The 12,623-nt window shown below is 43.8% G+C and overlaps 1 protein-coding gene across 1 annotated transcript in view; it reads right to left on the reverse strand.

Moving 5' to 3' along the window:
* Positions 1–12,623, reverse strand: part of KPNA6 (karyopherin subunit alpha 6) — a 1,524,259-nt gene that overhangs the window by 786,347 nt on the left and 725,289 nt on the right. Inside the window, exons 8-9 of the mRNA XM_044082620.1 lie at positions 8,049–8,148; positions 7,079–7,242 (exon numbers count right to left, since the gene is read on the reverse strand). Of these exons, the coding sequence (XP_043938555.1) occupies positions 7,079–7,242; positions 8,049–8,148 (264 nt within the window). The remainder of the gene's footprint in view (positions 1–7,078; positions 7,243–8,048; positions 8,149–12,623) is intronic.

Consider the following 12,623-nt stretch of genomic DNA (forward strand, 5'->3'; position numbering starts at 1 on the left):
TTACTTGGCTTGGAAAATTAGTAATCACAGCATTTCTCTGGATGAACAGTTAAGATAAGATCGACAGACTAACAAAAGGTGCAAGGGTTTTGTTTGATTTACTTCCATTTGTGAAAAAAGCTATCAGCAGAAAGTGGAAAAATAAAGGAATCACTATCACATGACATCAAGCAAATTATGAAGGAAAGAAAAGAAACAGAACTTTGGGTAGAGTGGATATCAAGGGGTCATAAATAATAATTTTAGAATTATATTGTGATTTTTCTGCTTTTTTTAATGTTTTGATAAAATGTAAACCATCTCCGGCAAACAGGTTAAGAGCAGTCTACCATGCCACATTTTTTCCTCTGTACTTTTATATGCTCCCTATCACATGCAGTAGCTTACTGCAGCTGTATGCTGAAATCTGTAAATGCCACTTTGTCTGGGTTGTGGCTGAAAACATTCAGAGAACCAGACGGTCTACAGGGTCAGTTTATTGCAGTATGTTCCAAATGAGTGTTTGCATCCAATTACACCATTTGCTTTAAAAGACAATGGAGTGGGGCCTTCCTGAGCTAGGCAAGAGCTCGAGTCTCACTCTTTCAAGTATATGTATTATCCCTTCTGATTCACAGGCTGAAACATAAGGTAGGTAAACAAGCATGGCAGCCTGCTGGTCCTTGTGCGGAGCTATGCTCTAACCATGGGAGCATCCCCCCAAGCAGCTCCTCAAAGAACCACTAGTGCAATCTTCTGAGGGGAAAGTATGCCTCTACATGCTGTATTCTCTTCGGGTTTCAGAGCAACTGCACTTGGACATCACAGGCCCAGATTTCACCATAACACCAAGCAGTTCTTCTAGAAGTCACCCTTCAGGTAGGTGACAGCCTCCTTCAGGATGGAAGACCTGGCAGGGGCTGCTCACTTTCATCTTCAAGCCATAAACAAGTAATCAAACTTGAGTTACCAACAGCACAGTCAGGGTTTTATCACTACGCCACCAAACTGCCTATGATCGACCCTCCCAACAACAATTAACAGCTATAGCAAATGATTAAACTGTAATGTTTTTCTTGACCTGGCAGTGTCAAAATCTGTATGGTTTAAAAAAAAGTGAGCAAATACTACTGAAACACAGAATGACCATTAATTATTTTTAGGCATTGCAAATGAATATAGCAAGGATCAACTATGCATTGCTATTCACAGCCAAGTTATATGCAACAGCCACAAAGCAAGTATTATGGTCACTGTTGTGCTAAAGAAGCCAGGCCTCCTATCAGAGCATAGTACAGTTGTGTACACCTACCATAAATGTAGATGTTCGAGTGTCTTCACTGTTGCAGTCATAACTGTAGGGTGCTCCTGCCAGCAGGCAGCCTGAGGTCAGCCAGAATCCCAAAGTCTGGGTCCGGCGTCGGCTGTACAAGCTAGTACCCTGACATCAGTACGCTTTGGTACATAGCCCTCAGCCGACGCCATCTTCTCCAGCCTTTCTTGCCCTAGATGTCAGAAGTCCCCAACAAAACAAAAATGAATCCAACAAGGAAACACAAATACACCACAACAAAGGAAAAGGGAGAATAAAAGAGGGGATAGGAGGGAAACCCGACTGCAACAGTGAAGACACTCGAACATCTACATTTATGGTAGGTGTACACAACTGTACTATGTTCTTCGTGTTTCACTGTTGCAGTCATAACTGTAGGGTGGAATCCCAAAGCAGTGTAAAAGGGGAGGAGGCTTTAGATAGAAGAAGGGGAGGCAAGAATACCCTGCAAGACAGCAGAGGCAAAGCCTGCCCTGGACTTAGAAAACAGAGGGAGATTGCAGTGCTTGGAAAAAGTATGCACAGAACTCCGTGGCAGCTTCCAAGATATCCTTGGTAGGGACTCCTCTGAGGAAAGCTGTAGAAGTGGCAGCTGCTCTAGTAGAATGACTTCTAATGGTACCTGGAAACTGTTTCCCATGATGAGTGTAACAAAATCTGATTCCATAAGCAATCCATTTGGAAATAGTTTGTTTTCCAAGAGAACTGGAGGCAAAAGAAACAAACAATTGATTAGACTTTCTGAACTCTTTAGTCTTGTCCAGGTAAAATCGTAACTGTCTGTGCACATCTAATGAATGCAAAATCCTTTCCCCTTTATTTTGAGGATTTGGAAAGAAAGTAGGAAGGTGAATTGTCTGATTTAAAGCCACTTTCGAAATCACCTTAGGCATGAAAGTAGGACTGGTCCTCAAGGATACTCTGTCCTGATGGAAAATAAGGCATGGTTCCACAGCCATGAGAGCTTGCAACTCTGAGACCCTTCTGGCAGAGGTCAATGCTAATAAAAGAACAGTCTTCCAGGATAAAAACTTAATATCTGAAGATGCAGCAGGCTCAAAAGGAGGCAAAGTAAGTTTTTCTAAAACATAATTAAGATCCCAGGCAGGGACAGGAGGGGTCCTGGGAGGCCGCAAATTTTTAGCCCCTCTCAAGAATTGCTTCACCAAAGGATGAGAAAAAACAGGAGGATCAGAACTGAAATGCAGAAATAGCAGAAGCATGAATCTTAATGGAAGAAAAGGAAAGTCCTTTAGATAAAAGTTCAAAGGTAAAGCAAAATAGGAGAGAGATCAGGTACCAGAGGATCCGAGCCTCGGTCCTGCATCCAAATACAAAACCTCTTCCATTTAGAGGCATAGGATTTCCTAGTGCTAGGCCGCCTAGCTTCCAAAAGAACATCCAAAACTTGTTTGGGAAGACTAGAGGAAATCAAATTCCTTTGAAGAGCCAAGCTGCCAGGCAAAGGGTCTTGAGGTTGGAATGTAGTAACTGACCCTGATGCTGGGACAAAAGCGAAGGGTTCAGTGGGAGAATCCAAGGAGGCCCCAAGAACAGGTGCTTTAAAGTTGGATACCAAAACTGTCGAGGCCAATTTGGAGCAATCAAGATGAGGAACTTGGGCTTGTCCTGTTTTATCTTCAATAATACCCGAGGCAGTAGAGGAAGAGGAGGGAAGGCATATGCTGAAAGGCTTCTCCAGCTGAAGGACAGGGCATCCACTCTCCAAGCTGTTTTGTGGAAGGACCTGGTGCAAAAGCAAGGCAGCTGATGATTGAGATGGGATGCAAACAGATCTATCTGGGGACATCCCCAAACTGCAGTAATCCTGTTGAATAAGTTGGTGTCTAGCATCCATTCGTGAGGATCTGAAATGTTTCTGCTCAGGCTGTCTGCTAAGAGATTCTGTTTCCTGGAATGAATTGAGCCTGGAGATGTAGATTCAAATTTAGAGCTGTGTCCCATAAAGCCATAGCTAGTCTGCAAAGGGGGTATGAATGAGAACCCCCCTGCTTGTTGATGTACCACATGACCGTGGTGTTGTCTGTCAATTAGCAGAGGCCCTGGTTGTAAAAGGTTCTTGAAGGCTAGAAGGGCATTTTGAACTGCCAACATTTCCTTCAGATTGATGTGCCAGTGAAGATGGTCCTTTGTCCAGGTTCCCTGCTGGCAATTGTCTAGAAAGTGTGCTCCCCAAGCATAATCCGAGGCGTCCGTGGTTAGGATTTGAGTAGGTTGAGGAAGACGAAAAGGCTTTCCTTCATTTAAAGTGCATACCCTGGACCACCAGAGGAACTCCCTCTGAAGGCAGGGGATCAGAGGAATCAGAATATCCAGATCGTGGTAATGCTGTGACCATACACTTTTCAGATACCATTGAAGCTTTCTCATGTGAAGCCTTGCGTTTGGAATCAACAGAATGCAGGAAGCCATGTAGCCCAGAGCCTGCAGGAATTTCCTTGCAGTGAGCTGAGATAGAGTTGCTAAGGTGTTGAAAGTAGAAGCCAGCTGAGTTTGTTTTTCTGGAGTGAGGAAGGCCCTTTGTAAGGTTGTATTTAAGAGGGCTCCCAAGAATACCATTTGTTGAGAAGGGATCAAATGTAACTTTTTTGTGTTCACTGAGAATCCCAGTAGGAGGAGAAGACGTTGAACAAAGTCCAGATGTTGAAGCAGATCATCTTTGCTGTCTGCCTGAATAAGGCAGTCGTCCAAATAGGGGTAAATCTGGATCCCCTGAAGTCTGCAGTAAGCCACTACTGGTGCCAGGCACTTGGTAAAGACTCTGGGCGCAGTAGATAAACCAAAGGGCAGTACAGAGAATTGAAAGTGCCTCGAACCTGCCTTGAACCTGAGGAATTTCCTGCGTTCTTGCCTGATGGGAATATGTAAATAGGCTTCCTTTAAGTCCAATGTCACCATCCAGGCGTCCTGAGAGAGCATTGGAATTAGTTGCTGCAGAGTAAGCATCTTGAATTTTGGAATTTCCAAAAAGGTGTTTAACACAGAAAGGTCCAGAATAGGTCTCCATGAGTTTTGTTTTCTGGGAACCAGAAACAGTCTTGAATAAAAACCTTTTCCCATCTCCGAGTGGAACAGGCTCTATGGCTCTCATGGCCAGAAGAGCATCCACTTGAGTTAAGGCCTCTGACCATTGATGTTTTGGCAGATCTGGCCAACCGTGAGCCCTTGGCAAAGTGTGAAAGTGGAATTTGTAACCTTTTAAAATCACGTCCAATACCCATCTGTCCTGGGTAATGAGTCCAATTTCTGTAAAAAAAGAGACAGTTTTCCTCCGAGAGGGGCATCCAGGTGAAGGGGTCCTGAAGCCCAACCGAGAGAGTCATTGAGCTTGCTTTCTTTGAGATTGGGATCTGTCTTCTCCCCTTCTAGGTGAAGAAGCAGTCCATTGTCTAGATCTGTAAGAGGCCTGACCTTGACCACGACCTCTGGAGCGCCTATATCTTCGCCTTTGAGGCCTGTCAGACGTGGGAAAGGACCAATTTTTAGAGGGCCAATTCCTGGAAAATCTAGGAGGCTGAACTTGCAAGAAATCTTTTACAGTCTGCATAGACTTTGCCTTTTCTTCCATCTTTTAATAACTTCCTCAGCCTTGGATCCAAAAGAACATCATGTTGAACAGGGGCATCTAATAACTTAGCCTTAACCTGTTCAGGTAAACTTTGTTCACGAAGCCAGGCATGTCTCCTAATAACAGTACCAGAGGCTGCAGCCCTGCAAGAAGCATCCAAAGCATCAAAACCACAATGTAAGCTATGCTTGTTCACTTGTTCAGTAGCATGCAAAACATCCTGAAGTTCCTTATCCTCTGCACAAGCAGGAAGGGAAGCAAGCTTTTGCTTTAAAACAGACAAAAGAAATTGCTGATACTTAAACATATGAAACTGGCAATTTAAAGCCCTTACAGACAGGGTAGCAGAAGTATATACCTTTTTCCCCACCTGTCTAAAGCACGAGAATCCTTCTCAGAGGGAATAGGATTTTTAGAAGTAGCAACCTTAGCAGCCTTAGAGCCCTGAGAAATAGTTTCAGGATCCGCAGAAGGGTTTTAAATAAAATAAATGAGAGTCAGGAACCCTATAAAATCTATCAGGCTTAGAAGGAGCAGGAGGCATGGAATCAGGATTCAAATTAGCCTCAGAAAAGCATCATCTACAATGTCCAAAACAGGAGGGATAGCTAAAGGCCTATGCTGAGGAAGAAGAAGAAATTCCCTAAGCCTCTTCTTGGAAGCAGAATACTCCTGTCCTTCCCAATGAAAATGTTCCCTCATCTCATGCAAGGTTTCCCCAAAAGAGAAATCCTCAGGCGGAGAGGCAGAGGGTAAAGAGTCCTCAGCATCCGAATCCTCATAAGGAGGAAAGGAATAGTCCTGATCTGAGGAAGAAACAGAAGATACAGAAGCCTGGTCAGAGGAATCCAGAGTAACATCCTGTCGAGGCCTTTTCTCAGGAGGGGGGTGAGAACCCCTAATCATTGTAAGCAAATCTTCAGCCATCTTTAATAATTGCTTTTGTGTCTTGGGAGTGGATTCAGAAGCAGCTTGAGCAGGAACTTTAGACTTAACAGGAGTCTTTGTCTTTGCCTTTGAAATAGTGATGTGAGTAGGCCTGAAAATCCCCTCAGAAGCCGGTACCTGCACAGCGGTTCCGGACCCATCTGAAGGAGCGACGTCCGAAGGTCCTGCAGCAGTTAAAATAGTGGGCCTTGATGGCTCCCCATGGGAGTCCGTATCGGCCATCGGTTCAGAAGTGGCGGACGACAGGGGCTGAAAAAGCGCCTCACTGACGACAGCCGAACCGGACGCTGGCTCCAGCTGCAACGAGTCCTGTTTGGACCTCGGAGGCCTGTCTTTGTCTTTGCGCTTCTTTTGAACTCCGGTAGTGTCCGACAACATTCTATAATTGAAGCGTCTGCCAAAATAATTTAAAGCCCAATCGTACCTGCGCTTGATAGTACGAGAGTTGAACCTGGCACAGAACCGACAAGAAACGTTGAGGTCAGGGCCTAAGCAGGGCAGACAGTAAGAGTGGAAATCTTTATGAGGTATTTGTTTCCCACACGCTATACAATTAACTTTTTCTGACATCGGAGGAACAAGAAAAAGATTCCCAAACGGGGTACTTAGCTTTGAGAAGAGAAGTAAGAACTTCGGACCGACAACAACCAAATACGCTGTTCGAAAATAGCCAACCAACGACTTGCGAGCTGCTTTCCACCGCACGGCAAGAAAGACTGGAGAAGATGGCGTCGGCTGAGGGCTATGTATCAAAGTGTACTGACGTCAGGGTACTAGCTTGTACAGCCGACCCCGGACCCAGACTTTGGGATTCTGGCCGACCTCGGGCTGCCTGCCGGCAGGAGCACCCTACAGTTATGACTGCAACAGTGAAACACGAAGAACATCTACACTCTTTACTCTAATTTATGCATTCCACAAAACAATGACCTCAAAGACAACAGCACTATTGCTGGCTTCTCCTACAGTGAAGTGTAATTCCAGCTCAGTACAAGACAGACATAGTAAAAGGTATAATGAAATGCTGAAGATTATTAAGGAAAACGTTAGTCAACTCTAACAGGCAAAATGGAACTGTAAAAGCACTGTGGGTAGCAATCTTTAAACTGTCACAATCGTCAAAAAATAAACATTTCACTGCTCAAAGGAATCAAATTATCACAGACGGAATTTCCTTCTACAAGCTGCACTGCACACTCAGATTATTTCAAGAAATTAAAAGCACTTACATAAGAAGTTCCACCAATCGTCTGCAGACGCCAGAATCAATAACTGCTTGTATTTTCTCATTTGGACCATCAGATAGGTATGAGAGTGCCCAACATGCATCTGCTAACAAGTCAGAATCACTGCTGAAGAGTAATCGGGACAACACTGGTAAACAAGGAGAAACCTGCAAAAAAAGTACAACATTAAAACACACAACGTGACAGAAAGCAGTACAATATACCCACAGACTGACCTATGTCAGAATTTACCTCAAGTATATATGCAACAAATCTGGCTCAGTTTGCTGGAAGCTAACAATAACAAACATACCTGTGCAGTAAACAGATCATAATGAAAACACATTTGGAATTTAGTCAATGTTTAAAAACAAGTAAATTATGAGAAATGCACCACTGTATGGAAAATGTGCCTTGCTGTCACATCCAAATGTGTTACAGTTCTCCTTTACCTTACGTTTTACACTCCATTAAACACTAATTACAGTACAAGGACACCTGGGCATTTTTTAAGACAGCACAATAAACTAATGACTGCTGAGAATAGCTGCATATCACACCAGTGATTGCACAAAGACACTAAACTCATAAAATGAGGGATAGACAAATTAATAAGCCACACAGAACCAAAGTTTCAGCTGAATGAAAGGACTCCAAGTTCTATGGACAAGTAAACAGAAATTCACAATATAAAGCCTATACATGAAAGATTCATAGAGCTTTCTGTCCCTTATCACAGTCAGCAGTATCTAAAAATGTGTTGGCTTGGGGGTGAGGGGGGAAAATGAAGATAAAAATGAGGAACAAAACTGAAAACAAACTAACACAGCAAGGACAGCTACTAATTTTTCAAAAGTAGCAAACTTTTGCTCACACTTAAAACAGAAGCTCATTTCTGTTTTCTACAAGGTTTTCAGAATTACTGACAATTAAATCTACAGCCAAGTAAGAAAACACCCAGATGGACACTAACCTTCTCAAATTCTGGAGGAGGGTTCTTTCCTCTACAAAGATTTGATAAAGCCCACACAGCATTTCTAGTCATAGTTAGCCTTGTGGATTTAGTTAGCAGCCTGAAGGGAGAAAAAGTATAACAGTGTTAATGTTTAATGAAACAGAGCTAACTCAAAACTCACACTTATGAACAATGAACCAGTTGTATTGCATCAAATCTGGCAGTTTAGCACATGTTAATGTGACAAGCTACTAAAAAAGAAGTTACGTGCTTACCTAACGTTCCATCTGTGCTGCCCAGTTTTATTCTTCCTTAACCTGTGGGTTTCGGAGCCGACCCTGGGTTCAGACTCTGCTGCTTTCTAAAACTTAGGCTCAGAAGCTCGAGCTCCTCCTCACCTATGCCACGTCATTCCCACAGATTACCTCAGATCGAGTTTGCTGCCAACATATTTTCAAAATATATAGACAGGCAATGTACTTAATATCAAAGGCACTAAGAGGTAGAGCAAAGATCAGGAGCTCACAAGGAACAGAGATTCCTATTAGCAGATCCATCAGGTCCTTTAAAAAATGGATGGACAAAGGAGGTTGGGGAGTTGACGAAGAATGAAAGTGGACAACACTGATGGAATGTTATGGTAAGGGCATAACTTCTTTATCTGGTGTTGTCTTACTCGTTCGTTCCTCAATCTGTGGGACTAAGTCCCCAGCTACAATAATCCAGGGTGGCCTTCATGGAAGGATATTTCAGAGCACTGCAGAAAGTACAGTTTTGTACCTACCGTAAATGTAGATGTTCGAGTGTATTCACTGTTGCAGTCATTACTCTTGGGCTATCCTGCTGGCAGGCTACCCACAGTCTGCCAGAATTCCAAAGTCTAGGTCCGGCGTCAGTTGCTGTCGCCTCTTTCCTGACGTCAGTGCACCAGGGGTATAAAAGATGCAAACGACACCATATTCTTCAGTTTTTCTTGCCCCAGATGTCAGGTGCCCCTAAATTGGACGTCTGAAATATGCCAATAAAAATACATGCTCAAAAATAACATGTCCTTCCATCTACAAGCAAATACAAATACACCAAAAAGGTTGTATAGGATAGAGAAGTGTAGATAAGCCCCAGCAAAGAAAAGGGGGATGGTGGGTAACCTGGACTGCAACAGTGAATACACTCCAACATCTACATTTATGGTAGGTACAAAACTGTACTATGTTCATCGTGGTTCACTGTTGCAGTCATTACTCTTGGGTTGAATCCCAAAGTTGAGGTAGGGTGGCTGGGCTAAATAGGATTAGGAGAGGCTATGAGGCCCTGCAGAACTGCAGTGGCAAAGCCTGCCCTTGACTTGGGAGTAAAGAGGTAAGTGGTAGTGCTTTGTGAAGGTGTGCACTGATCTCCAAGTTCAGCCTCTAAGACATCTTTGGTTGGTACTCCTCTGAGGAAGGCTGCTGAAGTGGCTGCTGCTCTGGTGGGATGAGGCCTAATGTCCTTAGGTACTGATTTGTCATGTAGAAAATAGCAGAGACGGATGCAATGGCCTATCCATTTAGAAATAGTTTGTTTTGAGATGGCCTTTCCTTGTGAACCTGCAGCATATGACACTAAAAGTTGCTCAGTCTTTCTAAAAGCTTTAGTTCTGTGCAAGTAGAATCTTAACTGCCTGTGTATGTCCAAAGAATGCAGCATTTTCTCACCCTTGTTCTGTGGATTAGATAAAAAGTTGGTAAGTGAATGGCTTGGTTCAGGGCCACACTGGACACCACCTTAGGCATAAATGTAGGGCTCGTCCTCAGAGAAACCCTGTATGGATGAAAAATGATGAAAGGTTCCACAGCCATGAGTGCTTGCAACTCTGACACTCGCCTTGCAGAGGTGATTGCTAGGAGCAGAGCTGTTTTCCAGGATAAGAATTTTATATCTGCTGTTGATGCTGGCTCGAAAGGAGGCAGTGTGAGTTTTTCCAAAACATAATTGCGGTCCCAGGCCAGAATTGGTGCTCTCCTTGGAGGCCTAATGTTTTTGGCCCCTCTGAGGTACTGCCTTATTAAAGGATGAGAAAAGATAGGTGGTTCCGTATTGTAATGGGCTGAAATGGCAGAGGCATGAATCTTAAGGAGAAGGAAAGGCCTTTGTTTAGCATCTCAGTTAGGTATTGCAAAATCTGAGGAATATTTGGTACACACGTGTCTATGCCTTGTTCCTGGTACCAAGCAGAGAATCTCTTCCATTTTTCTGCATAAGATTTTCTGGTACTGGGCCTCCTGGCCTCCAAGATAACATCCATAACAGCTTTTGAAAGAGGAGTGTTCTGAATGGCTACATTATCCACCATGCTGCCAGATTTAAGGTCCTGAGTTGGCTGTGCAGGATCTGACTTGTTTTGTTGGGTCAGCAAGTGAGAAGTTTGAGGCAGTATCCTTGCTGGACCTTGAGACAAGCTCTTCAGGATTGGGTATCAGTGCTGGCCTGTCTGGTGCAATCAGTATCATTTTTGGCTTCTCTTGTCTGACCTTTAGGAGTACCCTGGGAAGGAGAGGCAGTGGGGGAAAGGCATATACTGTTAGATTTTTCCAGCTGAAGGCTAGGGCGTCCACTTTCCATGCTTGCTTGTGATAAATCCTTGTGCAAAATTTCTGCAATTGGCAGTTGTGAGGGGAGGCAAATAGATCTATGTCTGGGCATCCCCATTTCCTTATCATGCTGAAGACTTGTGGATCCGGTTTCCATTCGTGGGGAACCATGAGGTTTCTGCTTAGTTCGTCTGCCAGAGTATTTGTTTTTCCTGGTAGGAATTGTGCTTGCAGGTGAACTTGAAAAGCCAATGCTGTGTCCCATAAGGACATTACTCGTCTGCAGAGAGGGTAGGAATGTGTACCTCCCTGTTTATGTACCACATGACCGTAGTGTTGTCGGTCTTTATCAGTAACTGTCCTGGATGAAGCAGGTCCTTGAAAGCTGTCACGGCATTTTGAACAGCTAGCATCTCTTTTTGACTGATGTGAAGATGCATCTGGTTTGCAGGCCATGTGCCCTGAATACATTTTCCTGCCATATGGGCCCCCCAGGCATAATCTGATGCATCCGTTGTCAGTGTTTGTCTGGCTGGGGGTAAACTGAATGTCAGACCCTTGTTGTGGTGACAGGCTTCTGCCCACCATCGAAATTCCTGTTGCAGGCAGGGAATGAGTGCAATTACTGTCTCCAGGCTGTGGCAATGTTGACTCCAAACACTTTTTAGATACCACTGTAGTTTCCTCATATGCAGTCTGGCATATGGAATTAGTAGAATGCAGGATGCCATGAATCCCAAGGCCTGCAGGATTTTCCTTGCAGATAAGTGGGCTTTTGTTGCCAAATTCTTGAAGTAAGTAGTCAGTTGTTTTTGTTTGTCTGGTGTGAGAAGCCATCTGGGCAATTGTATTTAGGCTTGCACCCAGGAATATTATCTCTTGAGAGGGCACTAGTTTTGATTTCTTTTCGTTTACTGTGTACCCTAGGCCAATTAGTAATCTTTTTAAAAACGCCAGATGCTGTAGTAGAATGTCTGTTCTCTGCTTGAATTAGGCAGTCGTCCAAGTAGGGGTATATTTAAATTCCTTTTTGTCTGCAAAACGCAATTACTGGCGCCAGCCATTTTGAGAAGTCCCTGGGCGCAGTAGATAAGCCAAAGGGCAGTGCAGAGAATTGGTAATGCATTGAGACAGCTATAAATCTGAGGTATCTTCTGCAAGATTGTCTGATTGGGACATGCAGGTATGCCTCTTTTAGGTCCAAAGTTACGAGCCAAGCTTTCTTGCCCAGCATGGGCATTAGCTGCTGTAGAGTCAACATCTTGAATTTTGGAACTTCCAGAAACGTACTTAGTATAGACAGGTCCAGTATTGGTCTCCAGGTTTTGTCCTTTCTGGGTACTAGGAAAAGCCTGGAGTAAAATCCTTGCCCTTGCTTTTGATGTGGTATATGCTGAATGTCCCTCATATCCATGAGGGCTGTAATTTGTTTTTGTGCCTCTGCCCATTGATTGTGTAGCAGGTCTGGCATACCTTTTGACCTTGGCAGAGTGTGAAAATGGAACCTGTAGCCTTGGGACGCTATATTCAGGACCCATTTGTCTTTGGTAATCCTTTGCCAATTTGATGAAAAAAGTGCTATTTTTCCCCCTAAGGGGGCTGCCAAAAGAAAAGTGCTTGGATCTGGTAGAGGAAAGTCATTTGGACTGTTTCCTGAAAGGTTGTGATTTGTCTTCTCCGCTTTTGGGAGGTAGGAGCACCCCGTTGTTTAGGCTTGTATGAGCCTTGGGGCTGAGATCTGCCTCTGGAACGCCTGTTATCTGTATCTTTGTGGTCTGTCTGGCGCTGGAAAGGACCAATTTTTAGAAGGTCAGTTAATGCTAAACCTCGGTGGCTGTACCTGTAAGAAATCGTTGACTGTCTGCATGGATTTTGCTTTATCCTGCATTTTTTTCAACACCTCTTCTGCTTTAGTACCAAACAAAGTATCATGCTGTAATGGTGCATCTAATAATTTTGCTTTAACATGATCAGGCAGATTTTGTTCCTTTAACCAAGCATGCCTTCTAATATCAGAACCTTT

This window comes from Protopterus annectens, chromosome 1.part1 (assembly GCF_019279795.1).
Source record: "Protopterus annectens isolate FY-2018-M chromosome 1.part1, PAN1.0, whole genome shotgun sequence".
Classification (NCBI taxonomy): Eukaryota; Metazoa; Chordata; order Ceratodontiformes; family Protopteridae; genus Protopterus; species Protopterus annectens.